We start from the raw sequence: 14,352 nt of genomic DNA, 5'->3' as shown, positions 1-14,352 counted from the left end.
GTGTCTTTTTCTCTATAGTCTCATAGATTGTTTTTTGGTAGACTCCGCAGCTGTGAGCCTTACTATGTCCCCTACAGGAGATTTTCTGGCTTCAGCACACGTGGATGATCTTGGAATTTATTTGTGGTGAGTATGTAATCTGTTTCTACACAGAATTTAGGATGGGGCAGAGTTCTCTTAATCACCTTTATTGCAAATGGAGAATTGCCCTGTGAATATCATTTCCAGTGTTTTGTGTTCTCTGTTTCTAATTAGGACAAGTGTTCTGTATTGCCTGATTCGTAAGTCATGAAACTTCCACAGTTACTGCTTGTTCAGATAGTTTAAATGATCTCTTTTTTCTAAATGATTCTTACTCTTAAGAATTTCTGTTATGCCATTTGTCCATTTTTCCCACTGCTTTGAAATGTCTTTGTTCAAATAGTGCTTCTTTCTGAAGTGCTTTTCTTGTCCTGCTGTACAGTGTTGTCTGAGACTTCTCAGCACTATATGAAAGTTGTGATTATTTCTCTTTATTAGTGATAGATGAACACGGAAGTAAAATGTGGTTTAGTTCAATTTCCTCCTCATACAGCTTTAAAGCAAATGACTCTTCAGGTCTAGTACTGAAGTAACACACTGTTAAAATGGCTTGTGTCTTTTTCCCATTCAGTTGACAGATTATTTCAGGTTATATATGTTGGCTGTAGTTTTGCCTGAGGAGTGTTTGGTTGTTAGGCCTTCCTGTGGTTAAGTGAAAGTGCTTCCTTGTGAATCACAACAGATGTTTTTACCTAGCCCTAGTGTATACTGACAAAAGAAGCAATTTGCCAGATTGTTTGTGTTCATGTTTCAAACCTGAAGAAAATCTGCTAAGAGTATTATCCTAAAATCCTGTAAAAGCAGGGTGAATTATTTACGTTTGCATAATGTGTTCAGCCTGGAGAAGGCTCTGGGGAGATAGAGCCCCTTCCAGTGCCTAAAGGGCCCCCAGGAGAGCTGGGAAGGGGCTTTGGACAAAGGCCTGGAGTGACAGGAAAAGGGGGAATGGCTTCAAACTGAAGAAGACAGGTTTAGAGTACATGTTGGAAAGAAATTGCGAGGGTGGTGGAACACTGGCACAGGTAAGTATTTTTTTGACCATCAGGACCAGGGCAGTTACTGCCCCTGTCCTGGGCACTGGTGAGGTCACAATTCAAATTCTGTGTTCAGTTCTGGACCCCTCACTTCAAGAAGAGCATTGAGGTCTGCAGCCTATTATTATTATGTTCTTGGCAATAATACTTGAACATAACATTTATATTTCAGATGTTCAGGTGAGTCTACTGCCACACTTCATTTCCTGCTTATCTGGTAGATGAAGAGACCTAATCTTGAATAGAGCCTGGTGAATTGCCATGCTGCAGCAGTATTAGACTGTGGTATAAATTATGTCTGAAGTACTTGTTCTCATTCATCTGCTGATGGCTTTTAAAATGCCTGTCTTATTTTTTCAGGTCAAACCGTTCCTTGTATTCACTTGTGTCATTACGGCCCCTTCCTGCAGATTATGAGCCGTCTTTGGTGACACCCCCCAGCACCTGCCCTATGCAAGGTAATCCTCAGATTAAAGTGTATTTTGTTTTTCCCTTGCAGTTTGTTCCCCTGCTTGTATGCTATAGATTCATTGTGATTGTCTTGTTGCCTGGAGAATTGGGTTCAGCTTAACTGGCATGTGCCTGTGCCCAGTGAAAGAAAGGCTTAAGTGGAATTTTTTGCTAAATTAATAGAAGTGATTGTGCTTCAGAAGTCCTCTAGGTGGAGATCTTGTCTGCCCAAATTTGGAGTGCCAGTATTTGCATCTCCATTTGGAGGAGACGCACACCTAGCTGTTGGCCACTGGAATATCATGATGATGGTGGCTGCTTTAGCAAGCACATACTTGCTTTACATACTTAAATTAGGGAGATGGGAATTCATCCCAGAACTTTGAATGTTTTTGTCCTGATTCTGGCTGAAAGTTTTAACCCACTTTGTGTCTGCAGCAAATGTAAAGTTTCTGTTTAGATGCTAAGGGCTCTTAATGGGTTATATTCCTTTCTTGTTTCAGGCTTGTCTATTAGATTCGTTGTTTTAGCAAAGTAATATTTTACAAAAACAAAGGAAAGTAGACATGTTTGGTCAAGACCACACAGGAAATCAAGAGAAAATCAAGTGACTGGCATTTTAACTTTTCTTGTGGGATGTTGTGCTTTAATATTGAGATTTTCTTTATCTTTATGTGCCCCTTCAGTCATACCTATGAAGAGGTTGTGATGAGGTAGTGAATATGCTGCAAGGATTTAAATGCAAGGATTTCACAGCATTATAACTTAGAACTAAAATTACTGTGTATATATTTATACAGTTAGAACAACGAATTACTGCCAAAATTTTGGTTTTTTTAGTAACTCTGTAAACTGCTTTTATATAACTTCAGTCACAGTAGAGAGATATTACCAGTCTTTAAAATTTTGGTTATTAAATTGTGCGTCTTAGCTATAATATTTTTAAATTATTTAGTATTTCACAAGGCTAATATTGTTTCTGTAGCTTTTCAGCTCTATGTTATGTTAGCACCTATGTCTATAACTAATACGCATTTGTTACTCAAAAATTACAAAATAAACTAAAGTGTTGGGCTTGATTTTTTAAAAAATGAATTGGAGTATGAATTTTCATAAAAGATATCTTTTTCTGCAAGATATGGATGTGTCAGGAGATGAAGAGGCATGTGATGAAATGATAGAATATGTCTCACCTGAGCAATTGGGAGAACAGCTGGTGACCCTTTCTTTGTTACCGGAATCAAGGTGGAAAAATCTCATCAACCTTGATATTATCAAGGTACTGAAACTCTGCAGAAAATAGCAAACATCCATGTATTTGCCCTATTTCTATGAAATGCATTACGTATTCATGAAACTTAATCCTACTTTTCAGGTATTTTTCAAGATTTTGCAGTAGAAGTCTATGTGGTGTTTTTCAGAGTTCCTGGGATTTGGGAGAGGGGCTGTTTTTCTGCTGAGTAGTAGCTTCATAATTAGTGGTAAAACATTTTAATGGTATGTTTACTTTTCAGTTAGTCTTTAGAGTTTTCACAGTATTTTAAAATATAAACTTCTACAAACAAAATATTCCCACATACTCTTACTATGATAATGATTTTATTCAAATGTCTAATTAACAGAAAAAAAATAAACCAAGAGAGCCACCAAAAGTTCCAAAGTCAGCACCTTTCTTCATCCCAACACTTCCTGGTCTTATACCCCGATACATTCTACCAGAGGAGGAAAATGATAGACAGGTAAAAACAAGAATCAATGTAATTGTGTTTACGTATAGTGTATTTTAAAAGAATGCTCAAATGCTTTTTAGTGTTGGGTTAAATCACTAGACTTCAACTCACCACTTTTAACTCACTATATTATGGCTTTATTTTTGTCTTATTCTCTCAGTAGAAAAATAATATAATTGAGTTGTAAAAATGTGTTTGCATATTCATGGGCACACTGCTATGCTTTTGCGGTCTAGTCGAAGGTGGTAAACCTTGGGGTACTGGCGCAGAAATCTGATTTCTACATTCATCTTGAAGAAGCCCTGAGCACCAATGAATGTAAGTTAACAAAATATTTCAGTAAGAATGTTGATGCTTCTTTTATTTTGATATACATGTGATTTCTAATGTCAGAATTGTAACAGATGTGGAAAAAAAATGCATAGTACAGTATAAAGGACAGAAAATTATTTAATACACAGATAGCCAGATCAGATCAAAGATCCATTGGCACTGAAGCTTGTCTGCAGCATGGAACCCAATTCTGGCCAAAACCTGTAGCAATGAGAAGCAAAGAGACATGGACTCACGCATCCAAAGTACACTAGCATGGCAGCACCACAGCACGGCCCTGCAAACAGTGGCACCTTGGGTTTGTAGAAGGCTTGCTTGATCGATTTCTCTAGCTGTGGCAGCAACATTCTTGCCGCTCTGCCAACCCCGATGCCGCCAGCAGCCAGTGCTGTCTGCACGCTGAGCTACGCAAGTGTGTGCTGCAGGATGTTGCTAAGAGCCAAGCCTGCCCTGCCCAGGCTGCCCAGTGCCTGGCCGCACCCACACTGGGGGAGTCGACTGCCTGCTGCTGCTGTGTCAGCCAACCCCAAGGGGCCGCGACAGGACCCGCTCCTGGCACCACGGCTTTCAGCTCCTCCTTGGGAGGTAGCGCGCCACTGGCATGGGTACAGGGGGCAGCAGGCAGCCCACGCCAGCTGTGTCCGTGTCACGATCCGCTCACACAAGCGGGGTTCGTGATGGTTCGTTTTAGGGATCTCAGAGCGCGAAAGACACAGCAGGGGACAAACTCAGTTTACTCAATCACAAATGCACCTTTATTTAGTGCCAACAAATGCGATAGTGGGGAGAGAAAAGAGAATAGTAAGAAAGACAGAAAAAGAGGGAATGGGGATTATAGCTACCAACATGTAGGGTCGAGTCCTCGAGGCTTTTGAAGATGCCTATAGACACAAGTTTCTCCAGTGGGGTGATCACAAAGTCTGTGGTTAACTCGGGGGTTCTTATAGTCCTCTCCGAAGCGACAGGCCGTTGGCCAAACAGGTGGGGGAAATCCTTGCAGTGTGTTCATTTAGAGAACTCAGAACAAGTCGGTCGTCAGCAGGTACAGTGTCAACCAGTACAAGTCAGCAGGCGCAGTCACTTCACCGTGACTTGCCCATTGTTTCTGCTCAGGTTCTGATGTTCCGATATGCGTGCTGGGTTTTTCCATCAAACACACCTGCAGGCAGCACTTGGCCAACATCCCACCTCAGCCAGGCCATAACTCCTGTGTTGAGATTTTAAAGTCCCTTTTAGGGGTTTCAGTCTCTGTCCTTGACGATGGTAGTGAGGCAGATGAGGGATCTTCAGACCGTCTCTTACAGTCCAGCAGCAGCAAGGTACACAAAGTGGTTGCCTGGCGGGCTGTCCTGCTCTCTGGCTGGCAAACTCCACCTGTGTGCAGCTATGGCAAGCAGGAACCCGGTGGCTACAAGCTGCATCCTGGCTGGCGAGCGGAGCGCCTGCTCAGCGGGACAGCCAGGGCCATTGTGCCCAAGGGCACATGGGGTCCTGGGCTGTGGTTATAGTATAGTTCTCTGTAAGCTGGGTGCTAGCTTGCTGCATCAACTGGCAACTGCCAGGTCGCCTTCCTTCATCACAACTTTCTTGCTTTTCTGCCAATGCTGGATTACAATGGCGCCATTTTGGGCAAGAAGCGTGTCCACCGCTTGCTTGTGGTGTGGGAATTTTGCACCAAAGGGACCAACCGCGGAAGGATTTTCATTGGATTAGGGCAATTCTGTAAATATGGGTTAATCTCAGGGTCAGATATGGGTTTTGGTGGCGCTGAAGGTTTGTGGGAATTAGCTTCTGAAGCTGCAAAATGCCTGAGTTTCACACAGCTTTCTTTAATGGCCACCATTATTGTCCCCCTTGTGGCAAGATGCTCACAACCTTCAGCATCACCATCCCTGGTGATATCAAAAAGTCTCTGCCCTACCATTTGCCAGGCTTCTACTTGAAGAGGGCCATTAAAGGGAAAATCTTTAATGTGATTAAACACCTAGTCTAGCAGGTGCTCATTAGTTTCACATCAGCAATATTAATAGTCTGCTGATGTAGGAGCTGCCATACTTGGTCCAAGCTCCTCCTTTGTTCCAGGGATATTCCACCTCCAATATTGCTCCCACTGGTTTACCCACCTTCTAGATGGGGTGCGCACACTTGGAATTCCTTGAGTTCTTTCCCAAACTCTTCCAGTCCTTCCCTGGATTCTCTTCCCAGCTGATTCCTTGACTCAGTGGAAGTTGCTGCCGGAGTGGTACAAACCCTTCACCGGCTTTATAGGTCCCAATTCAGGCAAGCCATTTGTATCAATGGGGAACAAGAAGACATGGACCCCTACAAAGTAGTCGTCTTGGGAATTCTTCTGCTTAAATTCTCTTGAGATGACCGGCTTACTGAAGTGCACTTAAAATGGTTTTTGTGCAGAACTCTACTATCTGTCGCAAACAAATTGTGGTTTTATGCCTTATTTTTCTATTTCGATTGAGAGTGTTCTATTAAAGTGCCTCAGAGCCACTCAGAAGAGGTGAATGTTTGACAATCTTCTGGAGGCTAGCCGTACCAGGGAGCAAGGGCACTCTGATGCATTGTGGTAATGGACATGTGGACCTGCCTCAGGCCACTACTGCTGCAAGGCAGGTATGCTCCAGGGTCTGTGTCACAGCCACGATCCCGGGAGCCTCGTGATCCTGGCTGGGCAAGCTGCTGATGGGGAACATGGCTCTTTGCTTGCTAGATTACAGCCATCTCTTCTAAAGGTGACTGGACCATGCAAATTAAAAGAATCCTGCTGGAAACCATCCTGGTTTACTGTTGGGATGGAAACAGGGTTTCACATCTTAGGTCAGGACTGTGGAACATAGATTGAGCTGCAACCTTTTCCATGTTGTATGTGTATCAACTTCACAACATGTTCCATGCTTTGTTTATGTTATGTCATTAAAAAATATATTTAATGCATCTGTTTAGCACTGTTAAAATCAGTTATATTTAAAACTAGCTAAAGATTTTTGTAAGAATCAAATACTGATTTATACCACCTGAGGAATATTAACCAGTTCCTAATGCCATTCGCTACCATGAAATTGGTCTTCTTAGCAAAAGAAATATTAATAAGATACATTTTAAAAAATGTTATAACTATCAGTTGCATTTGCAGCCAAACATATTTTTGCTGCTTCATTTTTAAAGCAAATGGATGGAATCCTCATAGGTCATCAGGTAGGATTGTAGAAATCCAGAGAAGGAACAATTATGAAGAGGAAGAAAGTTTGTAAATTGCATGTATTTCTACCATAGAGAAGATTTTTCCCTAGCACCCTCCAGCATAAGGCATTCACTTAACAAAGTAATTATTTTGTTAGATGCACCGGAAGATCTCTAGTTTTGCTTAATGTCAACTAGAGTAAAGATGCCTGCTAAAAGTAGTGCTCTCTGTCTTTCAGAGTATATTCACAGTTAATGATTCAAATTCTCAAGTATGTACACTATTTATGCCAAGAGGTGTGAAATGACAGTGTTATGTGGTTAATTAGAAACTTTGTTTAACTTACAGAAGAGGGTAAAAAGTAAAACAAATACCAAGATGTTACTTGTATTTTTCAATTACAGATAAAGTGCATATGTACTTCTAGCATGTGATGGGACAGTAAACTAAAGACAGGGACACATTTTGTTGAAAACAAAAAAGTAAGGAAACAGTAAAAACTTGAAATTCATAGTCACTGCTTAAGAATTTTAGAATAAGCCTGTCTTATGAAGGATCTGTTAGGTTCTGTTTTGCAGATGTTACTGATAATGTGTCCCTCAATGTTCTCACACAGATAAAGTTCCACTTGACTTACTAAAAAGTTTGGGACCATCTAATATTGAGTTAGAACTACGGGGTTTGGCCCCTGAAGGTGGTGGCTCAATGGAGGTGATGCTGAGCTTTCTGAGAATGATTGGGGTGATGCTGAACAAGAAGTACAACTTTGAACTCACTCAGGCGTACCTGGCACTCTTTTTAAAGGTAACAATTTTCTTACAAAATTTATGTAAATCCTATTTAAAATAATGATTATGCAGTAAAAAGGTATAAAGTGTCTGCTCGAATTGTTTGAAGGGACTTTGAGATCGTTTTAAAAGGTCTAACTTGAATGTTTTGGATGATTTGGCAATTCATTTGGTGACAGTCAAAAAAAACTTGCAAAACAAATGATGTTGTGAAGTGGCCCCTGCCAGACAGGTTTTGTTCTAGTATTCCTTACTTAGAATTGGGGTTTTTTTCATAACGTGCCTAACTTCTTAGTGGTTGTTAATTGTTAAACTAAGTTATGCTATCTCTTAAATAAACAAAGAATATAATACACAATGGTTGGGAAGTAAATTAGACATTTTGATGGGTTTATCACTAGACATTGCAAGCCTGACCTGCTTTCCATGTCAGTGGGCTGCCTTTCTTGTCTTATCTATTGAGTATCACAGAGCAATGAAATGATTCCAGGGTGTGTGTAAGTTAGAAAGTCACTCTTCTGAAGCACGGTAACAGTTACTCTTAGAGACAAAGTGCTTCTGCAAAAGATTGAAACCCTTCTGATGTACCAGTGCTTAAGATACACTGATTTATGAATTCATGTGAAAACAATTAATAACTTGGAAAACGGTGTTATAAACATTCAGATACCTGTTATACCAGGGCATCCACAGCTTCTCTGGGTAACTTGTTCTAGTGCCTCACCACATTCACAGTAAAGAATTTTGTCTAATATCCAGAGTGAACCTACTATTTTTCAGACTAAAGCTCAATATCAAGTCTCCTAGATTTAAATTGTAGCTTGGAAAATAAATAATCCATCCATTAAGCGGTAATAATTGCTGTAAGATCAGAAGCTTTATCTTCCTTCTGCTTTAACAAGGTTGCTGTTTGTCACACAAGGAGACCTCATCCATCTCTATCACTATAGTGTGTCCCGGCATCATTCTTCTTGATGTGTGCAACATGGATAATTAAAATAATAATCCTCATTCACCTTAGCACATCTGTCTAGCCTTTCCAGCCTAAAGAGGAATTTGTGATGCAGGTCAGAAAGTGGAGAAATTTATCCTCTAGGGAAGTGTGTGATTAGAATAGATTCAGCAGCCTTGCCAGAAGATGATCTAGTAAAAATACAGCAGATTTAGGACATATTGCTGCTTTATCCCATCTAGTGCATGAAAAATGGCTTGTAAATACTAGCAAAAGGGAGCAGTGTTAAATAGAAGAAATTTCTGAACATTTTATGAAAGCAGAGTATTGGAATTGAATGGGGGAAACAGTCTTCTAATTTTTTTGTCCATACTTGTTTCACTAACTGCTTGTTTTCATTTTCAGTTACATATTAAGATTCTCTCATCGGAGCCAAAACTCTTGGAAGAATTATCCAAATTGTCAATGCAACTTGAGGAAACTTGGATTCATTTGCAGGCTCTCTTCAATCAGAGTCTGTGTGTTTTAACATACATGAAAAGCGCTTTGCTGTAAAACACTTCAGGGTTTTGTCTGCATAAGATTTTCCCTCAGAGTAATAGTACAATTTATTACCAAAAATAATGGATTCCAAAAATCATGCTGGGTCTTGGAATCATAGAATCATTAAGGTTGGAAAAGACCTCCAGGACCATCAAGTCCAACTTTCTGCTGGATACCACCCTGTCCACTAAGCCATATCACGAAGTGCCAGACTATTCATTTTTTTGAATTAAATCTCTGATTTTCCGGGGATGGTGATTCCACCATCCTGTTCCAGTTTTTCCGGTGCTGTATTTTGTACATCTACATATGGCAGAGTTTTTAGAACATGCGCAACTGCCTATTTTCGTTCACTTCAGTTGGGGAAAAAAATACTACATGCAGCTAAAGTGCTTGTTGTGTTGGTCCCTGCTGTCAATGCACAGACGTTTGGATTCAAGGCCCTGAGCAACCTGCCCTTGTGGAAGGTGCCTCTGCCCATGGCAGGGGCTTGAAAGTAGATGATCTTCAAGGTTCCTTTCAACCCAAGCCATTCAATGATTCTCTGATTCTATGGCAACATAAAATGTAGTTCACAATGAAGAAATTACATGTGGGAAAAAAAAAAAGAAGTGTGAATATAACTTCCATGCAGGAGACCAAAAACTATATTTTTCTTAATAAAGTCATTGTTGATGCAAAAATAAAACAAAAGGTCTGAATTGTTAACACTTTATTAACATTATTTTAAAGCTAATTATTCTAAAAATTGTGTTCCTCTGCAATTAGAGCACTTTTCTTACCATGTTTGTAAAAATCAGTTATCTTCTCACTTTTGCAGACATCTGTTTCTGAATGCAAAGATTTCCAGGTGCACTAAAAATAGTTGAACTTCAAAAAAATCCTAAAAACCCAAGCACCAAACTAAACAAACAAAAACAAACTTTTGGGAGGCCCAGTTACATACAAAAATTGTTTCTTTTCTTAAGGAAGAAAGATTACTGGCAAAAAAAGCTTTGTTTTGAGGAATTTTTAATTAGATGGGCTTTTTTTACAATCTGATATTTAGGTTTCAAACCATAAGGTTTGGGCGTTGTTTGTGACCTCATGACTGAAATTATCTTGAACTTTGCTGTTTGAGAGTACTTCCTCTCAGCAAGAGAATCTCCTGAACAAGGCCTTTGCTCTATTTCACATGCTCAAGCTATGTACACAGAACAACAGAGTAACTAATACAAATATATGCAATTTCAGTGAGTAAACTTGAAAGGTGATTCATTGCACTTGACAGAAGATTGAAGCAATAGTGTGGGTCAACTGGGTGTTTTTTTAAATGCCATCACATTGTAGAACCCCTTTTAGTCACGTGACTAGAACAAATTATCTGCAAAAATAGAATCACACAACAATAGAAGGGCTTGGGTTGAAAAGGATCTTAAAGATCATCAACTTCCACCCCCCTGTCATGGCCAGGAACACCTTTCACTAGACCAGGTTGCTCAGGGCCCCTTCCAACCTGACTGGATACTTCCAGGGATGGGGCATCCACAGCTTTTCTTGGTAACCTGTCATGGTGTCTTACCATTGTCAGAGGGAAGAATTTCCTGCTTATATCCAATCTGAACCTACTGTCCTTGAGTCTAAAGCTGTCATGTACACACTAGATTTCTTTAAAAGTTTGCTGTTGAGATTTACAAAAATCCTTTGTACCACAGAATTAGTTGTTTCTGGTGATACGATTCTTGACAACCCATTGCTCCCAATTTATTGGATTTGAAGCTGTCCAAAATCCCTTAAATGTCAGTGTAATATATAATGAACCTTTCAGCTTGCAGGTGTTACTGTAACTCCTTTAGAAGATCTTGCAGAATAATTTTCTGAATAAAGACAAAATGTTCAAAGGTTAATGAGGCAGTATTTGCAGGCCAGCTTCAGTGGAAGAAGGAAGAGTCGATGAAGAGCTTTCATCTTGGATCAGAGGAAGGGTCTGTCAAGCCCACTATTCTGTCTCCAGCTGGAGGAAGGAAGAGATGTAGTATAGCAGCCCGATTGTGTATAAAGTGATCCTTTCTTAAGCATATCACAGCACCTTTCAGCAGACAGCAGTTGATACTCTGTGACCCAGCTGTAGCCTGACAGTTGTGTTTAATGTTCTGTAATAGACCTTCTGTTCTCTGTGAGTTCATCTAATCTCTTTTAGAACCCATTTATCCTTCACAACATCCTGTAGTAATGGGGCCTACAATTTAATTAACGGGAATAATATATTCCTGTTTATATCCTCCAGACCTGCTGTCTTCTAATGTATGCCCCTCCTTGAATGTGAGAAATATCAGTTGTGCTCTATTCCTCATGCTTCACAGACTTTTCCTTAGAGCAGTGGTGAAAGGGTTTCTACTCACAAAGGACGTACTTTGTTTTGCTGAGTGCACGTCTGCTTTTTCACTGACATCCAGTTACCCTTTCTGGGCACAAATGTTTAATTCTGTATGTACAAGATTTGTCTACAAAACCTTTAAGGATTGTAGAGTAGGAGGCTTTTTTCCTCTTCTGTTTTCATGGTCTGTTTGATGTAATCATAAGAAAAAACTCTACCAAACAGGCTCTATTCTTAAAACACAAACATCAGGGTAATTTTTGTGAATAATGTATGTATAGCACAGTTGACATGATGTTTACAGTCTGTATGACCTCATTAAATGAGTTTAATGCAGTTTCTTATATGATACACATACGTGTTTAAAGTCCACCTAGAACACTTCAATAACTTCCTTCAGAATATATTATGTAGATGTGAATGATATCTCACCTTTATTCCTATGTCTTTTTCTCAAATTCCTGCAATTTCAGGGGTGTTTTACTATTATTAGAGCTGTAGAGTCTTCCACCAGTAGTTCTGATTGCTTAGTGTTCTTGGTCTTTTATTTTGTCCTTTTCACCCCACACCAAAATGATGAACAACTTGCCACTAATAAAAAACTTCTTCAGAAATAAAAAATTATTTCCTCCTGTTAGTGCATGGAAGTAGATATTTCACGTGCCATTTCCTGTATTACTCCTTCACCAGAGGTGTCAGGGACAGTTTTCTGTGATATTAGTCAAAAATTGTTGATGACAAGTGGTAACACACGTGAAAACTGGATTTGATAATTTGGGCTTTGTGTTATCCATAAGAACTCACTTTAGCATGATGCTTTTGTAATGGCATGTGCAATAGGACGTGGAAAAAATTCTAGATGGATGAAGGGATATAGTCATTAACTAGGTATTCCTGCCTTCCAAGCAGGGCAGCTACTGGGGATTTTACCATTCTTAGACAATGCCAAGCCCATCTTAAGCTAGTTCTGAGTAGCAGCTTGCTGTTAAAATTCTCTGTGTTGCGTGTCACAGCACTCCTTCCAGCTTCTTCTCAAGCCTGTGCCTGCCTCTGTTCCTGCATGTCCTTTTCACTGTGATTTTCTCAGCTCTTTTGGTTCCTGAGTGCAGCTGCTGCTCTTAGCAACTCCTGCACACTGCAGTCCTGTCAAGTTAGGTCTCTGTACTTCCACTATTTTCTTTTGACTGTGTTTTTTCCAAACGGATTTGGTACTCATGGTTGTTTTGACTCTAAGCCTGGTAGTTGGACCTTGCTACCTGAATTTGCTACTGAGTGGATTCAGATGCTGCACAGTGAACCTTGCTCTTTTCTGAACCATAAGAAGCCTTCAATCTTACTAGTCTTTGCTCTCCTTTATTCATTCACGTAAAAAAAGAGGTTACGAGAAGATGCATGCAAACATGAAGAGAGAGTAAAAAGATACCAGTGTTTACATCAGCTATTATATTCAGTAGCCAACGTAGACCTCTGACTCCAAGCACTCCAGCATTTTGTACATTTCAAATTTAACTCTTACTTCTTCATAAAAAATGTTAGAAAGATCTCATATCTGTGCAAGTTGTCATACTGCAAGTGTTGTAGTCCTAGAGTAAGGAACTTGGAAGATACAGATTTGCATTATGTGAGTTAGAAAATGCAGGGTATTTGTTGGCATATTTGAACTCTATTAATGGGCTGTGTTGAAGGAGTTTAGCATTGTTTAAGGATCACTGTTGTATAAGTAACGTTGTCTTTTGGCATGAGCTGATCTTTCCTGAGTATTATTGTATGTTAATCTCAGCACATCACCATTTGTATCTTAACTATTTGTTTTATGAAAAACTATCTTTTAATAAAAATAATTTACCTTTTTAGAGATGAGGAATCTAATCAGTGTCTTATTTGATGCAAGTGCAAGGACTGGCATTCTTTACTTTTTTATATGCAGTATGTGTTAGAGGAGACCAAAATGCTGTCATTAAATGTCCTTAACCCTTGTGCTTCTCTTTTTGTGAAGCAGTGGCAAATTCAGGAAAACAAAATGAAAGATAAGATAACTAAGATTTTCCTACCCTGGCTGTTACGTGTTTTACTCTTATGATTATGTGTTCCCCAGAGGTATTAAATGAGCTCTCTGATGCTTGTTGCACATCACAGAGCTTTGCTGTTTAGTAGCAGTCTCTGAAAAATTACTTACCTCCACTGATGTGTGCTCTGCTGGTTTGTGAAACTGTTTATGAGGCTAAGTGGAATTACATACTACTTCCCTGACTATCCAGTGTGCTAAAAGATATGCTGGCTCCATGACTGTTAGATAATGAGTGTTTTAAGGATCATCACCCTGAAGGATCAGTCCACCTTAGTGTTTTGCAGTTACCTGAAATCACCCACAGAATAAGTCTGAATAAGGTAGAATAAAATACCTGTAGAATCCTCACTCAGTTGCTATTTTTGCGGAGACTATGGAAATAAAAAGAAACTCACTTACTTACGTCTAGAGGATTCCTTCACCCTATTTTTTTTAGCCTGTAGCCAAGCTAATACTTGCCTTACAGCTACATAGCTGAAGATCTGTAACTTGCTGTCGCTCAAGTTGCCCAGTGTTGGTCTCCGAATGAGACATGAATTGACAAGGATTTAGCAACTCCTCCCATCCATTAGCAGTCCAAACACTTTTTGAGGGTTGTTCAGATTCACATGCCTCAAAACGATTTTGTAAGTATAGCTCACTGAAAAACTTAGCCATGACGTTCTTTTCTTACAACCAGTGATGTTCCTGCTGCTCTGGAAATGTTCCATCTGTTAGGCACAGCTGGAACTGAACACATGTCCCTTCCTGTCCTGTGGAGTAAAGGTTAAAGCCCAGGTAAATATGTTTTAAGAGTGTGTCAGGTTACATATTTTGTTGAACAT

General features: G+C 39.7%; 1 protein-coding gene across 1 annotated transcript in view; it reads left to right on the top strand.

Moving 5' to 3' along the window:
* The window catches only part of WDR36 (WD repeat domain 36), a 33,875-nt gene extending 20,382 nt beyond the window's left edge, over positions 1-13,493 (top strand). The window contains exons 16-22 of the mRNA XM_066182518.1: positions 19-126; positions 1,476-1,573; positions 2,702-2,844; positions 3,188-3,304; positions 3,532-3,613; positions 7,438-7,625; positions 8,967-13,493. Coding sequence (XP_066038615.1) covers positions 19-126; positions 1,476-1,573; positions 2,702-2,844; positions 3,188-3,304; positions 3,532-3,613; positions 7,438-7,625; positions 8,967-9,116 — 886 coding nt within the window. The 3' untranslated portion in view covers positions 9,117-13,493. The remainder of the gene's footprint in view (positions 1-18; positions 127-1,475; positions 1,574-2,701; positions 2,845-3,187; positions 3,305-3,531; positions 3,614-7,437; positions 7,626-8,966) is intronic.
* Positions 13,494-14,352: the final 859 nt, after the last annotated feature.

This window comes from Chamaea fasciata, unplaced genomic scaffold (genome assembly GCF_029207755.1).
Source record: "Chamaea fasciata isolate MVZ Bird 193981 ecotype frontalis unplaced genomic scaffold, bChaFas1.0.hap1 SCAF_4, whole genome shotgun sequence".
Classification (NCBI taxonomy): domain Eukaryota; kingdom Metazoa; phylum Chordata; class Aves; order Passeriformes; family Sylviidae; genus Chamaea; species Chamaea fasciata.
This window is presented reverse-complemented; position numbering and strand designations above follow the sequence as displayed.